The sequence below is a fragment of the Rhinolophus sinicus genome, linkage group LG13 (genome assembly GCF_036562045.2).
Source record: "Rhinolophus sinicus isolate RSC01 linkage group LG13, ASM3656204v1, whole genome shotgun sequence".
NCBI classification, from domain to species: Eukaryota; Metazoa; Chordata; class Mammalia; order Chiroptera; family Rhinolophidae; genus Rhinolophus; species Rhinolophus sinicus.
Genome location: NC_133762.1, coordinates 35138739 through 35153609, shown reverse-complemented (window position 1 = coordinate 35153609; position 14871 = coordinate 35138739). Strand labels below are relative to the sequence as shown.

Below are 14871 nucleotides of genomic sequence, written 5' to 3'. Positions count from 1 at the left end.
CATTGCCTGGGCACACAGGGGTGAGAGTCATTAAGGAAGACACGTTTGGTTTCAAGATGGAGATACATTCATGAAGCTTTATTGCAGCTGTTTCCCTCACCCAAATGAAGTAACCAGTCATTTAAACTTGCAGTTCTTACATTCTCAAGGTGATATGTAACATTCAGTAACTCTAGAGACTAAGCTGTTAAAGTCTCCATCTTAAGACAAACAGTGAAGATGTTGCTTAAGATAAATCTAACTTTTAAATCGCATATGGTGCTCATAATGAAAACAGTTGGAAAGAGCATAAAGTGCAGCTGCGTTATATGCAAACGAAATAGATTCAAGTTGTTTCTCAGATAGCACAATGATACAATTTTGGGACTACAAGATTCCGAAGTAAACCACAGTGATTTACAGGGAAGAGTTTGCAGAAATAAAACAATCTTAGCAGAAAAATATTACATTCTTGACCTTGTGTCTGGGTACACGAAGTCTGAGGCCTATAGTTCTCCCACTGAATGTTTTAGAGGCACCTTGGCCAAAACAGATATGAGCCAGTACCACGGTTGCCTTTACCTGAGCTTGTCTGGACCCACAGGTGAACACACCCCGTCTACACGGCATCATAGTGTGAGAGAAGGGTTTTAACTATTTTCCCGTGAATTAGGGTTAACTCTTGATTATCTACTGAGGGATGGAGGAGGAGGGTGGTGACAATACAGAATGGCAGACACTCCAAATACTTTTCACCTGTGTCAACAAAACAAAAACCTGGTGACACAGTGCAAGGTGGCAGCACTCCTAAGTGTCTGGATAATCTGCTGTCTGGGGTCTGGGTTCTCCCCTTCCTCCACTCACTCTTGCCTAGAGCCCTGCTGGCTCCCCACCCCCAACTGCTACAGGGAGTGCCAGCACATAAGAGGTTAGGGGCTCCACCTGCCCATTCTTCACTGCCTTCCATCTTCAGGACCCCCTGGCCACCACTGGCTTCGGCTCTAGCTCCAGACTCTGCTCTTGGTGAATTTCTGCAGGACTAGGGATGTGGGGGAGGGGCCCCTCGGTACAGGTGCACTGCTCAACCACACTGGTGCCTTCTCCTCTGCTGGAGGTGCAGAACGTCCCTTTACAAAGGGGAACCTGGAATTCCCAGGGTAATCACGCGTGGGCACGGGCAGGCCGCCTTTGCTCTGAAACCATAAAACACACTGAGCCAGCACCAAGTCCCAGCTCTGAGTGGCCCTGACGATGGCTCCTGGGCCGGCCTCTGCTCAGCTCCTGAGGGAGACACAGGGAGCAGGTCGGAGGAGAGACTCCTTCTCTGGGCTGAGCAGTGGTAAAACCCTTGGGACCTGGGCAGTGAGCATTCAGGAAAGCAACTGTCTGGGGCTGGAGCCACAATTGACCTAGAGAAAGCCTGGTTTGGGGGATCCCTCTGCCACTGGGGTAGGAGTCTCCTAAAAGGTAGTTTTCTGCCCCCCTTCAGAGGAGGCTAGAGTCCTCAGATCTTCTGAATAAATGAATCAGGTCTCTCACCAAAGAGTTGGAGCCCACTCCTGGTTCTCATCTCCTACTGTTTACCCCCAAAGTCTGAGGGGACAAGATCTCTCACTAACGGCTACATCACTTAAGGAGAGTAGTCTTCAAATTCGGGGTGATGGGCACCTCCTCAGGGGGCTAGGATTTTATATTTTGTTTTTAACCACGGCTGTTCATGGCAACCCCAACTTCAAATTCCAATGTGCACCCTCGTCTTATTTCCAATTTTCTTTCTAAAAAAACAATCACACGTCATAAAAGCTCAGATACATAAAATAATTGTTTTTCTAAGAAAATAGAGTACTAAAAGAGAAAGGCTTTGTTAATATTAAAAATAGGCAAGGTAATACTTCTCACAGCATGGATAGCAAGATTTGCCTAACGCCTTTATGTTCCTTTGAATAAAAATTGCTTAGCTTCAGCATTTGTGCACATTCAAAATACAAAATAAAAAGCACTAGTTGTCACTAAATTAGTAGGTGTCTGTGATTAAATTATCTCAATTAATTAATTGTGTTGGGGGAGAGGAACATTTGTAAACAAATGATTGCAGACATTCACATCAAACATCCCTAAAAAGCCGTTGTCGGGCTTTGGACGTCTCCTGGGGGGTAGCTGGACTCTGGGCTGACTTCTGAAAACTCCAGTCACGTTTCAGGGGTGTTATAAGTGGGGCTATGACATCGCCATCCTGTCAAGAAGCAAAAAATTAGGAACAGAGATAAGCCAGTTCTCATAATTCCAGTGAAAGTCTCAGGTACACATAACCTTGTGTTACTTATTGCTGGCTTCTAGAAATACTTATCCTTGGGAAACATCAAATTATATATACGTACGCTCTGTGCTTGGGTCAAATCAGAAACACCACAGCCCTAAGTAGGTAAGAGCCTTCAGAGCAAAAGCCACCAGACCTATTCTTTTCAAAGACGGTCAGGGCAGCATGCTGCCCAGTTCTGCGACCTCTGCCTTCATACAATTCCACAGAACACAAACTCTGTCCTGTTTGTCTGGGAGAAAGAAGGACTTCCTTGGATCTCTGAGCCTCCCTTGCCTGGTCCCCTCTGCAATACAGGACTGTGGTCTACAAGATGGCAAAAAAAAAACGAGGTGGGGGGAAGGACAGTATGCATCTGCAGAACTTGAACTTTTCTCCCCAAAGCTGTAACTGGCCCATCAGCATAGACTGCACCCCAAATGAGGGTTGGCCTCAAAGTGAAGTGACAGTATGACTCGAGAGCAAAGAGTGTGAGGAATACCATTTGGGTTTCTGCCTGAATCGGGATTTCCTGAACAGCTATTCTTTTAGACCTCAAATAAAGGCTGTTGTCTCTCAAAAAAGAAAAGAAAAGAAAGCAAAGAGTGTAGGAAGCAATGCCCTTTAAGACTTGACTGCTTAAACGATTCTTGAATCTGTAGCTAGATACTCTCAGGTTACACGAGGGCATAGGACGTCTGTGAGTTTTAATTACACTGGGAATATGATGGTTGTGGTGGCATACTGTGCTCTCAGGCCCACCCTTCACCCTTCCTCTGCTCTGCTCGTTATAACAGGAGCTGCTCATAAAGTACATTTCCCAGCTCCCGACCTACTGGCTTCCAATTAGGTTTGGCCAATGGGAGGCAAGGTGGAATACTGGAAAAGAGAAGGGCAGAGAAGCCTGGGTATTTCTTCCCCAGTCCCTCTGGCACAGACAATACTGGCCATGCCTCTTCTGTGGTTCTAGCTTTTGCAGGTGACCCCAGAACCTGGACCCCCATCTCCTACCCTAGAAGTGGGGGCAGCTTCTAACTGTTGTCTCACTGTCCTGTTTGCTCATTTAGCTCTGCCCAAAATTTTGCATCCCGTCCCCCATGTTTAATGCCTTGCATTGAACCACACTGGGTCTGACTTAATTGAGCTATTAAAAGCAGCCATTCAATGACCACAGTGCTCATATTTAGAAGACCCGTCTATCTCAAAGTCAACATTATTAGTCCTCAAATCCATCTCTCCTTCTTCCAAACTTCTTTATTTCTACGCATTCTCATTTCAATTCTAGTGAATTTTATAAATGCAAACCGGAGTATGTCACCTGCTTTAAAACACTCAATGGTTCCCATTGCTGTTGGCTAACAGGACTACGCATAGTGCCCCAGACCCCTGCCCTACACGCACCATGTTCTCACTCATCTTCCGGCCACACTCTCACCCCCCTCACCCCAGCTGACTCCTTCTCATCCATCCTTCAGGTCTCAGCTTCTAAATCCTTCTTTAAATAAGTCTTTCCCCACCAATCAAGTCTGGCTTAAATCCTCCTCCTTTTTTGCTCCTGCAAGACTCTGTGCTCCCCACCCCAGAGCACTTACCACGCCACTGTAACTGTTACTCATTTGTGCGTCTGTTATCCCCAACTAGAGTGAGACCCGTTTGAACTGCATGTGTCTTAGGTACTATTCCATCCCTGATACCTAACAGTGCCTGGCAGACGTACTCATTCAACGAGTGAATTATCCAGATTTCAGGTGGTTATCGCCACATGGATGAACTTTAATAGCCTCTTGCTTCTGCTTCCAGCCTCTCTGAGTTCCAATCCATCTGCCTGCCAATAGTGTTCTTCTTTAATCAGTGATTTAGTTTCCTTAGGTGTTACAGTACTTAAATCAGACATCCTTCCTCATTCCCAAGGGTCTCATTCCAGTTGGTGATGACAAACACAGAAGTCAATAATAATGACAGCAGCATGGTAAGTCTTGAATACTCTCGATGATTCCTTCCCACTGAACATAGGAAAAAAAATCTTTCTTTGCTGATTACCCGAGGCTCTCCGTAGTCTAGTCTACTCTTCCCAGTTAACCTTGCACCACTCAGCAGTAAGAATGTTCTACTCCTGTCAGCAGGTTTCCTCGTGCTCCCCCAGACACGCTCGCCTTGTCCCAGCTTCATGCATTTGCGTTGCCCCGTTGCCAAATATGTCCACCTTTCTCTCGGCTGCTCATCCAAACACAACCAGCCTTCTGATCGAGTAGAATCCTGTCTCCTGCAGAAGGCTTTCCTGTCCACTCTCCCCACTCCGAATCCTGACAGAATCCCTCTGCACCTGAGTCACTCTGCCTGCCACTTGATAAAGGACTGACGGCCTGAGCTACTCTTTTCCGTCTGCCCTTTCATTTGTTTCCTTCAGCATCTGACACATAGGGGAAAGTGAGAGGGAGTCCTAGACTAGAACGTAGAACGCTGTTTCCCACCTGCCTGCCCACTATGTTCATTCAGTCAGTCAACAAAGATCGGTTGGTCACTTTCTCTGTGCCAGGCACCTACTATGTGTAGATCGACAGGAATCACTTTAACAACATTCGCTTGCCTCCTCTTCCTCTCCATTTTCTTATTCCAGAGAACTAAAATAGTTTACAGGTTTGGGAATGCTGGTTTATAATAAGAAGTTAGAAAACTTATTATTATCAGTTGTACGTGGACTTCAGCGAGTTAACTAACTCAGTGTTGGTAACCCTCTCTGAAAGATAAGGACACTATGACTTACTCCCACGGTCACTTGAAAGGACTGGATGAAACAATTGGTGAGAACATTATAAAGTACTATTCACATGCTCACCATTTTAAGCTTTTATTACTAGGACAGTAATGATAAACAGAGTACCTATTCCCAACTAGTATAAGAAGAAATCACCAGCTGACATGGATTCAGACATTTTAAAAAAGCTTCAAGTGGAAAACCTTTTTTCCCCCCAAAACCATAACCAAATGACTATAATTTAAATGAGAACTTTTCAGAGGGAAGTAAGGATCTCTTTTGGTCTTTACTTAAGCATAAAAAAATTGTGTATAGTACGTGAATAATAAGACACCCACCTGTGGCTTGTTCAAACCTCTGTCTGCGCACCAATTAACGAAATATTGCTGTGCTGCATACAAACTCTTTTCATCTGTCTTCTTACAATATACTCGAATTTGCTGCTCTTTAAATTTGTCTGGCAAAAACTGTGAAACCTTTATAAAGAAGAATATTTCACTGTCTCCTTGCATTCCCACTTAAAGAGAGATCAGCTGTTCCTAAGCTCTCTTCTTAGTATATTAAAAGCACCACATTGTTTTGTTATTTTATCCAAGTTACAATCCAAAGAAAAGAATTCATGGTAGCTGTCATACTGCAAAATGTCCCACAATTTTATGTCAATTAATAAAAGACCAAAAGTTTATATTATGTGTATTATGTAGATTACAGACTCTCATACAAAAGAAAGGTGAATAAGCACATTTAACTTACATGACTTTCACCATACAACACTCCCTCCCCAACAGATATTTCACCTCGAAACCAAAAACAATGCTTTTATCTATGTTCAGCAAACAGAAAAAAACTGGCTCTTAAGATGGTCTAGTTTCCGTAAAATCAGGTACACTTTAATTTTTAAAATGTTTACTTTTTTTAACTGTACAAATTGACTTTAGGACCTAGCCTGAATATAAAATGTAAATTTACTATTCAGATTTGCCAAATGCCACTACAGTATACACATATATATATTTTTTATGTAAGTAGTTACCTGATCTTTAGCAATCTTGACTGGTTGGTTGAAATTACTCTTACAATAGAAGTAAACATTATCAATAGGGTTCTTGTCTTCCATTCCATAATCCATGCTGACAACCTTAATAAAAGCAATAAATAAATGATCACTTACATATTTAACAACAATGAGCATTGAATTCAGGGCTGTAGGGTCATCCCAAGAAATGGAGCAGAGCTCTCTGGAGGTAAAGAAGAGAACTGGTAAGGTGGCTCATAGTAGAATAAAAATGGTACATGACCCATAGGGATTTGGTTTTCAAGTCTGTGGTGGGGTGGGGGCAGGGTATTTGTGCTGTCAACATAAGTAGGGTATAAAGCAAATGCCTACTCTGTGATAGGCGCTTGGAAAGCATTAGAGGCACAAAAAGGAAACCTCACACAATCTCAGCCCCACAGACCATGTGGCCTGGATTGAGGTTGAACAAATAATTATAAAAATAATTATTGGAAACATCTGAGGTCTTGCTTCGCAGCATATGTCATCAGTTTGGACTCAAATACATTTTTATAAAAATTCTGGAAAAAAAAAGTAATTATCTCACCACATTTATTATCAGAGCTACCAAGGAAAAGCAAATGGTGCTATAAAAGTTTGTAACCGGGAAACCTAGTAGTGTGGCGCTCCTGGGGAATGACTGGAAATGTTTTCCTGGGAAAATGATTCTACTAAGTGAACAGGCACCAACCAGGCCTGGGTAAGAAAGAAAAAAAATTCCACACAGAAGAAACAGCTCTGAGGCAAAGAGGACTGAAACTGGATGCTGGATTTAGTAACACTGAAGTCACTGATGATCTTGGTGAGAGTAATTTTAGTACAGTGATGGTAACAGAAAAAAGGTACAGAGGTAAATAAGAAATGAAAGAGACAAGATAACTCTTAGAAGTTTGGCTGTTATGAAGACACAAGAGAGAGGAATATGGTTCCTTGGAAAGGTAAAGGGAGACAACTAAAGAAGAGGGTGAAGAGAAGCGTGGTGCTTGTGACTTCCTTAAGATGAAAATCTATTTAACTGCTGATGGGAAAGTCAGAAAGAGGGAGGAGAGGATACCGTAAAGTTCCACAGAAGTGCTGAGACAAATGGTTCTATGGCCACGCGGCCCAATGTGGCAGCCACTAGCTACCTATGGCTTTTTAATTTCAAATAATTAACATTAAATACAATAACACATTTAGTTCTTCAGTTGCAGTAGCTGCATTTCAAGCACTCAATAGCCATGTGTGGCTCGTGGCTACCAAAATGGCCAGTACAGATAGAGACCATTTCTGTCATCGGAAAGTTCTGTTGGACAGCCCTGGTCTAGAACACAAATAGAAGGATTACCCTTAGCCTTCCATAAGAAGAGAGACGTTTCCCCACTGTTATCAGAGGGAAGGCTGAACACAGCGGCAGATGGAAACGAGCTTGCTTATTTGGTGGTGTAGGTTGAGAGAGTTCCTACCTATATTTTATCTCTGAAAGATGAGCCACAGTGGGGTTAGTTACTCTGGGTGGGGAGCAGTGTTGGATGTCTGAGAACAGTGAAGATGGTTTGAGGTAGTTATGGAGACTGGAGAATTATACTAAGCGTGCCAGAAAGTTCAGAGGGCCCAGCTAAGGTTGGTGACCATGAACTGTCATTCAGCCTTATGCTAGGTAGATGCAAAGAGAGGCAAGGGAGTTGAGGATAACTGCAGCAAAGGACTGAATTAATTCATTCATAGCATCTCAGTTAGATTGAGAAATAAAGATCGAAGTCATTGACAAGCTGGAAGAAATTGAGGAAACAACATACTGGAGGTCCTGATGAGCTAGGAACAAGCAAATAAGAATGGGGTTTGTAGACAGAGACGGGATGCTGAAATTAATGATTTTTAGAGGGAAGGTTTTTTCGAATGTTGATAAAGTTCAGAGTATAATCTGCCGAGAGTGTTAGCTGAGGAAGAGAGGATGAGGTCACTGAGGATGAGGAGACCAGCCTTGTGGACTGTGAAGTCACTAAGGAGAATGGCAGGAATCGGAGTAGACAGGAAGACTCTAAACCATGCCGACATCTTCAACAAGAGGGCAGTAGATGGTTTGAGCCTGTCAGTCTCGGAGGAACAGGGATGTTGTATAGGGTCTTGAAATGGTCCTAGGGACCAAGAGGACTGATGAACAGGAAGATCTTCTGACCCTGAATGTGTTTTCCTGAACCAGCAGCAGGGGAAGCAGGTTCTCAGGGGACAGCCAGGCTGCAACAAAGGCAGAGAAGATCCAAAGGCTGAGGCTACAGGGCAGTTTGTTAATTAAGGAGTGAAAATTCCAAAGGGCGCCATGCATAGGTTTGGGAAAAGGGGAGAGACTGGAAACGAAACAAGGAGAAAACAAATAATGTGGCAATCACGGTCCAGAAAAGAACAGATGATAAGAGGAACTTAGCCTGTGGGCGGTGACTGAAGAAAACCAATACATGAGGTTTGGCGGCTATACCCTCAGTAGCCTGTAAGAGAGCGGTGGACAGCTGAGATTCAGCTGTGCTGCAAAAGTGAGCACGCTCAGCCCTTCACCCGGGAGGGAGCATGCTGTTTCCCCCTCGATCCAAGTGCTACCATAGGCTTCTCTCCTGGGTGCTGTTTCATGTGGGGAGGGACTCGATGCAGCTCTGACAGTTTCACACATCATAGTAAGGCATGTACACTAATCAAATTTTCAAAAGTGCCACTAGCTCTTCACTATTTATTTCCTTGGCTTTAGAATAGGAAAAAAGGGCAATCCCCATTGTCTCTATAATGTACAACTGGAAATTCCACCCTAAAGCAGATTTGATAAAACAGTTACTTTTCCAGAAGGGCAATGTTATAGTTGAAGATCCCATTCTTACCCAAGGACTCAAGACCAAAAAATAGTTACAGACCAACAACTATGAATCTTTAATTCTAAGTAATAAAATTAAATTTTATAGCTCATTAAATAATCATAAAAGTTACTACACACAGTCCTAAACAGAACCAGGTATGGTAAAATACACCACATAAATATGTATCTTATACTGCCAAACTAAAACTGAAATGCTCATACATGATAAGACATTTAATTAACAATTTTACTTGCTTTCTAAGAATATAGAAGGGCTTTACCCATCTTAAAATGGAAAGGTTTTTTTTTTCTGATTATAACTCTTGTATCATACTCACTATAAAAAAAAATTATCTGCAATTCCACCACCCAGGTAGAAACAATATTAATATTTTATTATTAATATATCCAGAAATTTTTCAATGTGCTCACTGTATACATATATGTATATATTTAAAGAAACAAAAATAAAATCATTCTGTATGTACTGCTTTTTTCACTTACTACAAATATCTTTCCATGTTAAAAAACAACTTTTAATGTCTACATTTTTCCACTGTATTTCCTTTGACAGGCATATGCATTTCCTTTCTAATTTCACACTATAATAATGCCACAACAAATATATTTGCACTGTTTTGCAAAATTGATTATCTCCTTAGGACAGATCCCTAGAATGAAATTGCTGGGTCAGTTAAAATTGACCCTCGTTTAGTCTCTGGTATCAATTTACACTCCCATTTTCACACACCTTTGTCATCACAAAATCTTATACAATTTTTTTGTTGTTGTTCTTACAAGTCTGGTAGTCAATGAAATCTTTCATTACTGCATCAATTTGCCTCTATTTTTCATTCATTTATTTATTTATTGCAATTTGCCTTTAGGTTAAAGAGGTTAAACTTCTTTTCATGTCTACTGGCCAAGTGTGTGTCATCTTCTCCTATGTGTGGCCTCCTCAGGTACCTGTGACCTTACATCCATTGGGAGACTGCACTTTGAGAGAAAAGCCAGGTGTGACTAGGCCTAGTGCACTGCGCTGAGGGTGATATAATGGCCCCAGGAATGCACTGAGGTGAGGGCAAGGGCAGACACCTGAGAGCCAGGGAAAACATTCTGGAAAGTGAAATCTTTCAGAGTCTCAGGAAGTCAGGATGTGAGATCCCTTTATTCTGGTGGAACCTCATCTAATGAAACAGGAAACTGCAACCTGATCTGCAGCTCTGAGGCACTGAAACATGCAGCCAAGTGAATAGAGATGGGCCCTCTCATTTACCCCTTGGCAAAGATGGTTATTGAGAGATCGCTCTTCATTCAAAGATGTGTCAATAAGAAAATAACAAATGAGAGGCTTATGAAAAAAATACATAAGGAACACAGTCTCCAGATTTCAAAGGAGTAGAACTCTGAAAAGAATGTCCTATAAGAAACAGAAGAGGGGTGACCGGTTAGCTCAGACGGTTAGAGTGTGGTGCTGTTAACACCAAGGTTGCCAGTTTGATCCCCGCATGGGCCACTGGGAATTGTGCTCTCCTTAAAAAACAAGAGTCGGGGCCGGCCCAGTGGCTCAGGCGGTTGGAGCTCCGTGCTCCTAACGCCAAAGGCTGCCAGTTTGATTCCTATATGGGCCAGTGGGCTCTCAACCACAAGGGTGCTTGTTCAACTTCTTGACTCCCGCAAGGGATGGTGGGCTCTGCCCCCTGAACACGGCACCTTGAACTGAGCTGTCACTGAGCTGCCGGATGGCTCAGTTGGTTGGAGCGCATCCTCTCAACCACAAGGTTGCCAGTTCAACTACCGCGAGGGATGGTGGGCTGTGGCCCCTGCAACTAACAACAGCAACTGGACCTGGAGCTGAACGGCACCCTCCACGACTAAGATTGAAAAAACAACTTGACTTGGAAAAAATCCTGGAAGTACACACTGTTCCCCAATAAAGTCCTGTTCCCCGTCCCCAATAAAATCTTTAAAAAAAAAAAAAAAAAAAGAAGTCTTAACTCTTTGTATATAGGCAATTTTAAAAAGTAATTGGCATGTATCACTTTTGTGATCAAGAAAACACTCAAAAATCAATATATACAAAGTTCTAATCACTTGGCCAAAACTACATTAAAAACATTGACATATCAAAAAAATTTTAAAAACTGATTAATGTTGGTTCTGTGAGTTCACAGTGAGTCTCTTCCTTCCATCTTTCTGTATTTTCCAAGTTTTCTATAATGAACACGTACTACTTTTATAACGGAGGTGGGGAGCTTTGTCTTTAAAAAAAAATCTTTGCTTAGTATATTATCGGGCAAACTACTTACATCCACTATGAAATCTTCAGCCGTCAGTTTAACTAGTGGCATCACATCAGGTTTGGCATTAGCAATCTCTCCTGGAAGTCCTTCATAGTCTTCCTAGAAAAGACAAGACTCCTCATGTTAGAACCCCAGTTCTTCACCAGTGGTTGGTGCCATGAAGAGGTTCCTTCTCTGAAAAAGGGCACTTTAAGAAAAGTGAGCAGAGATATATCCCTAACAAATATACAGCTTCTGCCTATGCCATCCTTTTGATATTTTAAATATTTATTTATTTATTCCAATTTATCCAATTGTTATCATTTTATTGTATAATCAATATGAAAATATTAATGAAATATTTCACTTTCTTGTTTTGGTGCTGAGTTTTCAGAGTCTGGTGTGTATTTCCCCCTTATGGCACATCTCAACTTAGACGAGCCCCATGTGCTGAATAGCCCCATGTGACTGGCGGCGACATATTGGACAGCAGAGTTCTCTACTTTCCTTCTTTCCTTCACAATTTCCCCATCCCTAACTAAACTAGCAAAAAACAGTGCATTACAAAATGATTTCTACATAGGACGTCTGACAATTAAGTTCATGAACTTGATGCAACAATGTTGCTAACCTTTTTTAATATCAGAGGGATTATTCATTATGAATTTGTACCAACTGGACAGTTAACCAAGTTTACTATTTGGAAGTGCTGAAAAGGCTGTGTGAAAAAGTTAGACGAATATGGCCTGAACTTTCCGCCAACAATTCATGGCTCTTGCATCACGACAATGCACCGGCTCACAGGGCACTTCCTGAGAGGGAGTGTTTAGCCAGTAAACAAATAACTGTATTGGAACACCCTCCCTGCTCACCTGATCTGGCCCCCAATGACTTCTTTCTTTACACAAAGATAAAGGAAATATTATAAGGAAGACATTTTGATGACATTCAGGACATCAAGGGTAATACGAGGACAGCTCTGATGGCCATTCCAGAAAAAGAGTTCCAAAATTGCTTTGAAGTGTGGACTAGGAGCTGGCTCGGTGCATAGCTTCCCAGGGGGAGTACTTTGAAGGTGACCGTACTGATATTCAGCAATAAGGTATGTAGCACTTTTTCTAGGATGAGCTCACGAATTTAATCGTCAGACCTCATATGTAAGGACACTTTATGTCTAATTATATACTAATTTGGATCATTCAGGAAACATGAGAAATGTGCCTATGCTATCCTTGAATCAAATCACAATAGAGAGATTTTTCCTAACAGGATTTTCACATTTAAAAATATGTTGTATTAACCTACTAGTAAAACAAGAGCAAGTAAAGTATAACCCAAGGAAGTCTCATAAGGCAGGGTGTGGTTATCAGCATGGCTTGTGTTACCGGCTTTCTGGAGAAGAGTAAACTCTTCAACAAGCAAGATACCTTACTTTGGGGGTCCCTCTCACTCCCAGGATGAGACAGTAAAGGTGTGGAGTAAATTGGACTTGGCTTTGAATCCTGGCTCACTACGTGGGCTTCTGTAGGCAAGTTATCTAATTAATCTCTTCCCAAGCCTCAGTTTCTTCATCTATAGGACAGATCTATGAACACTGGATTGATGTAAATGAGATTAAATGAGAATGAATGTAAAAGGCCTAGAACAGAGTCGTGGTACTGTGACAAGTTAATGGATTTCCTCTTGGAGGACAGAGGACCTTTCACTAATGAGAAGGTGCTTAGCAATCAACTTACCCTGTTAATCTCTGAGCCTTTCTTTGGCTGAGTCTCACCCACATACTTGTACAGATTACGGCATTCAATTTTTTTCAAAATCTCTCGTGCTTCACTCAAGTTGGGATCAGTAGAGTGTAAGATCTCCAGGAAAATGTTATCTGCCAATTTGATGAAATTTCAGTTACATTAAAATGAAAAAACAAGATTTATAAAGACTCATATATTGCTGTACTTTTGAAGTGATTTCAAGCAGTTTACAAATGTAGGTACGCTATGACTATAACAGTGTGAAATTTTTTTTTTTTAATGATTTTATTGGGGAAGGGGGAACAGGACTTTATTGGGGAATAGGACTTTATTGGGGAACAGTGTGTACTTCCAGGCCTTTTTTTTTTTTCCCAAGTCAAGTTGTTGTCCTTTCAATCTTAGTTGTAGAGGGCGCACCTCAGCTCCAGGTCCAGTTGCTGTTTTCTAGTTGCAGGGGGCACAGCCCACCATCCCTTGCGGGACTCGAGGGATTGAACTGGAAACCTGGTGGTTGAGAGCCCACTGGCCCATGTGGGAATCGAACCGGCAGCCTTCGGAGTTAGGAGCATGGAGCTCTAACCGCCTGAGCCGCCGGGCCAGCCCAAAAATCTTTTTTAAAAGACTGAAGTGAAAAAAAAATCTTTGTAAAAAACGTTCCAGTCAATGTCTTGGATTAGCTTACAGGCAATCTAGTGAGTGGGAAAAGGTAGAGATAAAACAAGGCTGCGCTGGAGTTGATTAGAGACTGAGTTATGGGTACACAGGGGGGCATTAATTTATTGTTGTTATGTTATGTTTTTAAAAGAGAATGATATTTAAGGAATTACAAATATGTCTGAGAGTTGCTTCAAAATGGTCCAGTGTCTAATAGGAGTGAAGGGATGAAGCAAAACGGCTATGTGTTGATAACTGTGGAAGCTAACTGATACACATTTCCTTAATAAAAAGTTTTTTAGGGGCAGCCTAAAAAACTGGTTCGATCAGCACATGGACCACTGTGAGCTGCGCCCTTCACAACTAGATTGAAACCACTACTTGACTTGGAGGTGATGGGTCCTGGAAAAACATACTTAATAAACAAACAAACAAACAAATAAATAAAAGTAAAAAATTGTGCATGTGCGTATTTTTAAAAATGAATTTTAAAAAAAGACCCTTCACTCCAAAATACTTCAGCATGTATCTCCCAAGAAAAAGAACATTCTCCTACATAACCACAATCATGCCAAAATATTTTAACCCTGATATAAAAATATCTAACATACAGTCTATATTCAAATTTGCATAATTGTTCCAATAATGTAATTTATGGATTTTTATTGCTGAATACAGAAACCAATCAAGCATTATGGATGACATCAGTTATCATGTTTTTCAGTCTCCTTTGATAGAACTAGAATAATTCCCCAGACTTCTTGTTTTTCATGATGTGGACATTTTAGAAAAGTTCAGGCAGTTGTTTTGTGAAATGTCCCACACTGAATTTGTCTAGCTGTTTCTTCACCATTAGATTCAGGTGAAATACTGTCGTCAAGAACCCTGTCTTAGGGGGGCCAGCCCGGTGGCTCAGGCAGTTAAAGCTCTCCACGCTCCTAACTCCGAAGGCTGCCAGTTCGATGGACCAGTGGGCTCTCAACCACAAGGTTGCCAGCTCAATTCCCGCAAGGGATGGTGGGCTCTGCCCCCTGCAACTAGTAACGGCAACTGGACCTGGAGCTGAGCTGCGCCCTCCACAACTAAGACTGAAAGGACAACAACTTGACTTGGAAAAAAAGTCCTGGAAGTACACACTGTTCCCCAATGAAGTGCTGTTCCCCTTCCCCAATAAAAAAAGAAAAAAATCTTAAAAAAAAAAAAAAAAGAACACTGTCTTAGGGATGTGTTGACTCACTGCATCACATCAGGAGTCACATACGCAAGCTTTGTTACCACTATTGGA

At 41.8% G+C, this 14871-nt stretch overlaps 1 protein-coding gene across 1 annotated transcript in view; it reads right to left on the bottom strand.

Annotated features, from left to right (window-relative positions):
* Window positions 1–57: 57 nt before the first annotated feature.
* SAMHD1 (SAM and HD domain containing deoxynucleoside triphosphate triphosphohydrolase 1) overlaps window positions 58–14871 on the bottom strand; it is a 46818-nt gene continuing 32004 nt past the window's right edge. Inside the window, exons 12-16 of the mRNA XM_019750226.2 lie at window positions 12924–13063; window positions 11215–11307; window positions 6064–6168; window positions 5369–5506; window positions 58–2212 (exon numbers count right to left, since the gene is read on the bottom strand). Coding sequence (XP_019605785.2) covers window positions 2084–2212; window positions 5369–5506; window positions 6064–6168; window positions 11215–11307; window positions 12924–13063 — 605 coding nt within the window. The 3' untranslated portion in view covers window positions 58–2083. The remainder of the gene's footprint in view (window positions 2213–5368; window positions 5507–6063; window positions 6169–11214; window positions 11308–12923; window positions 13064–14871) is intronic.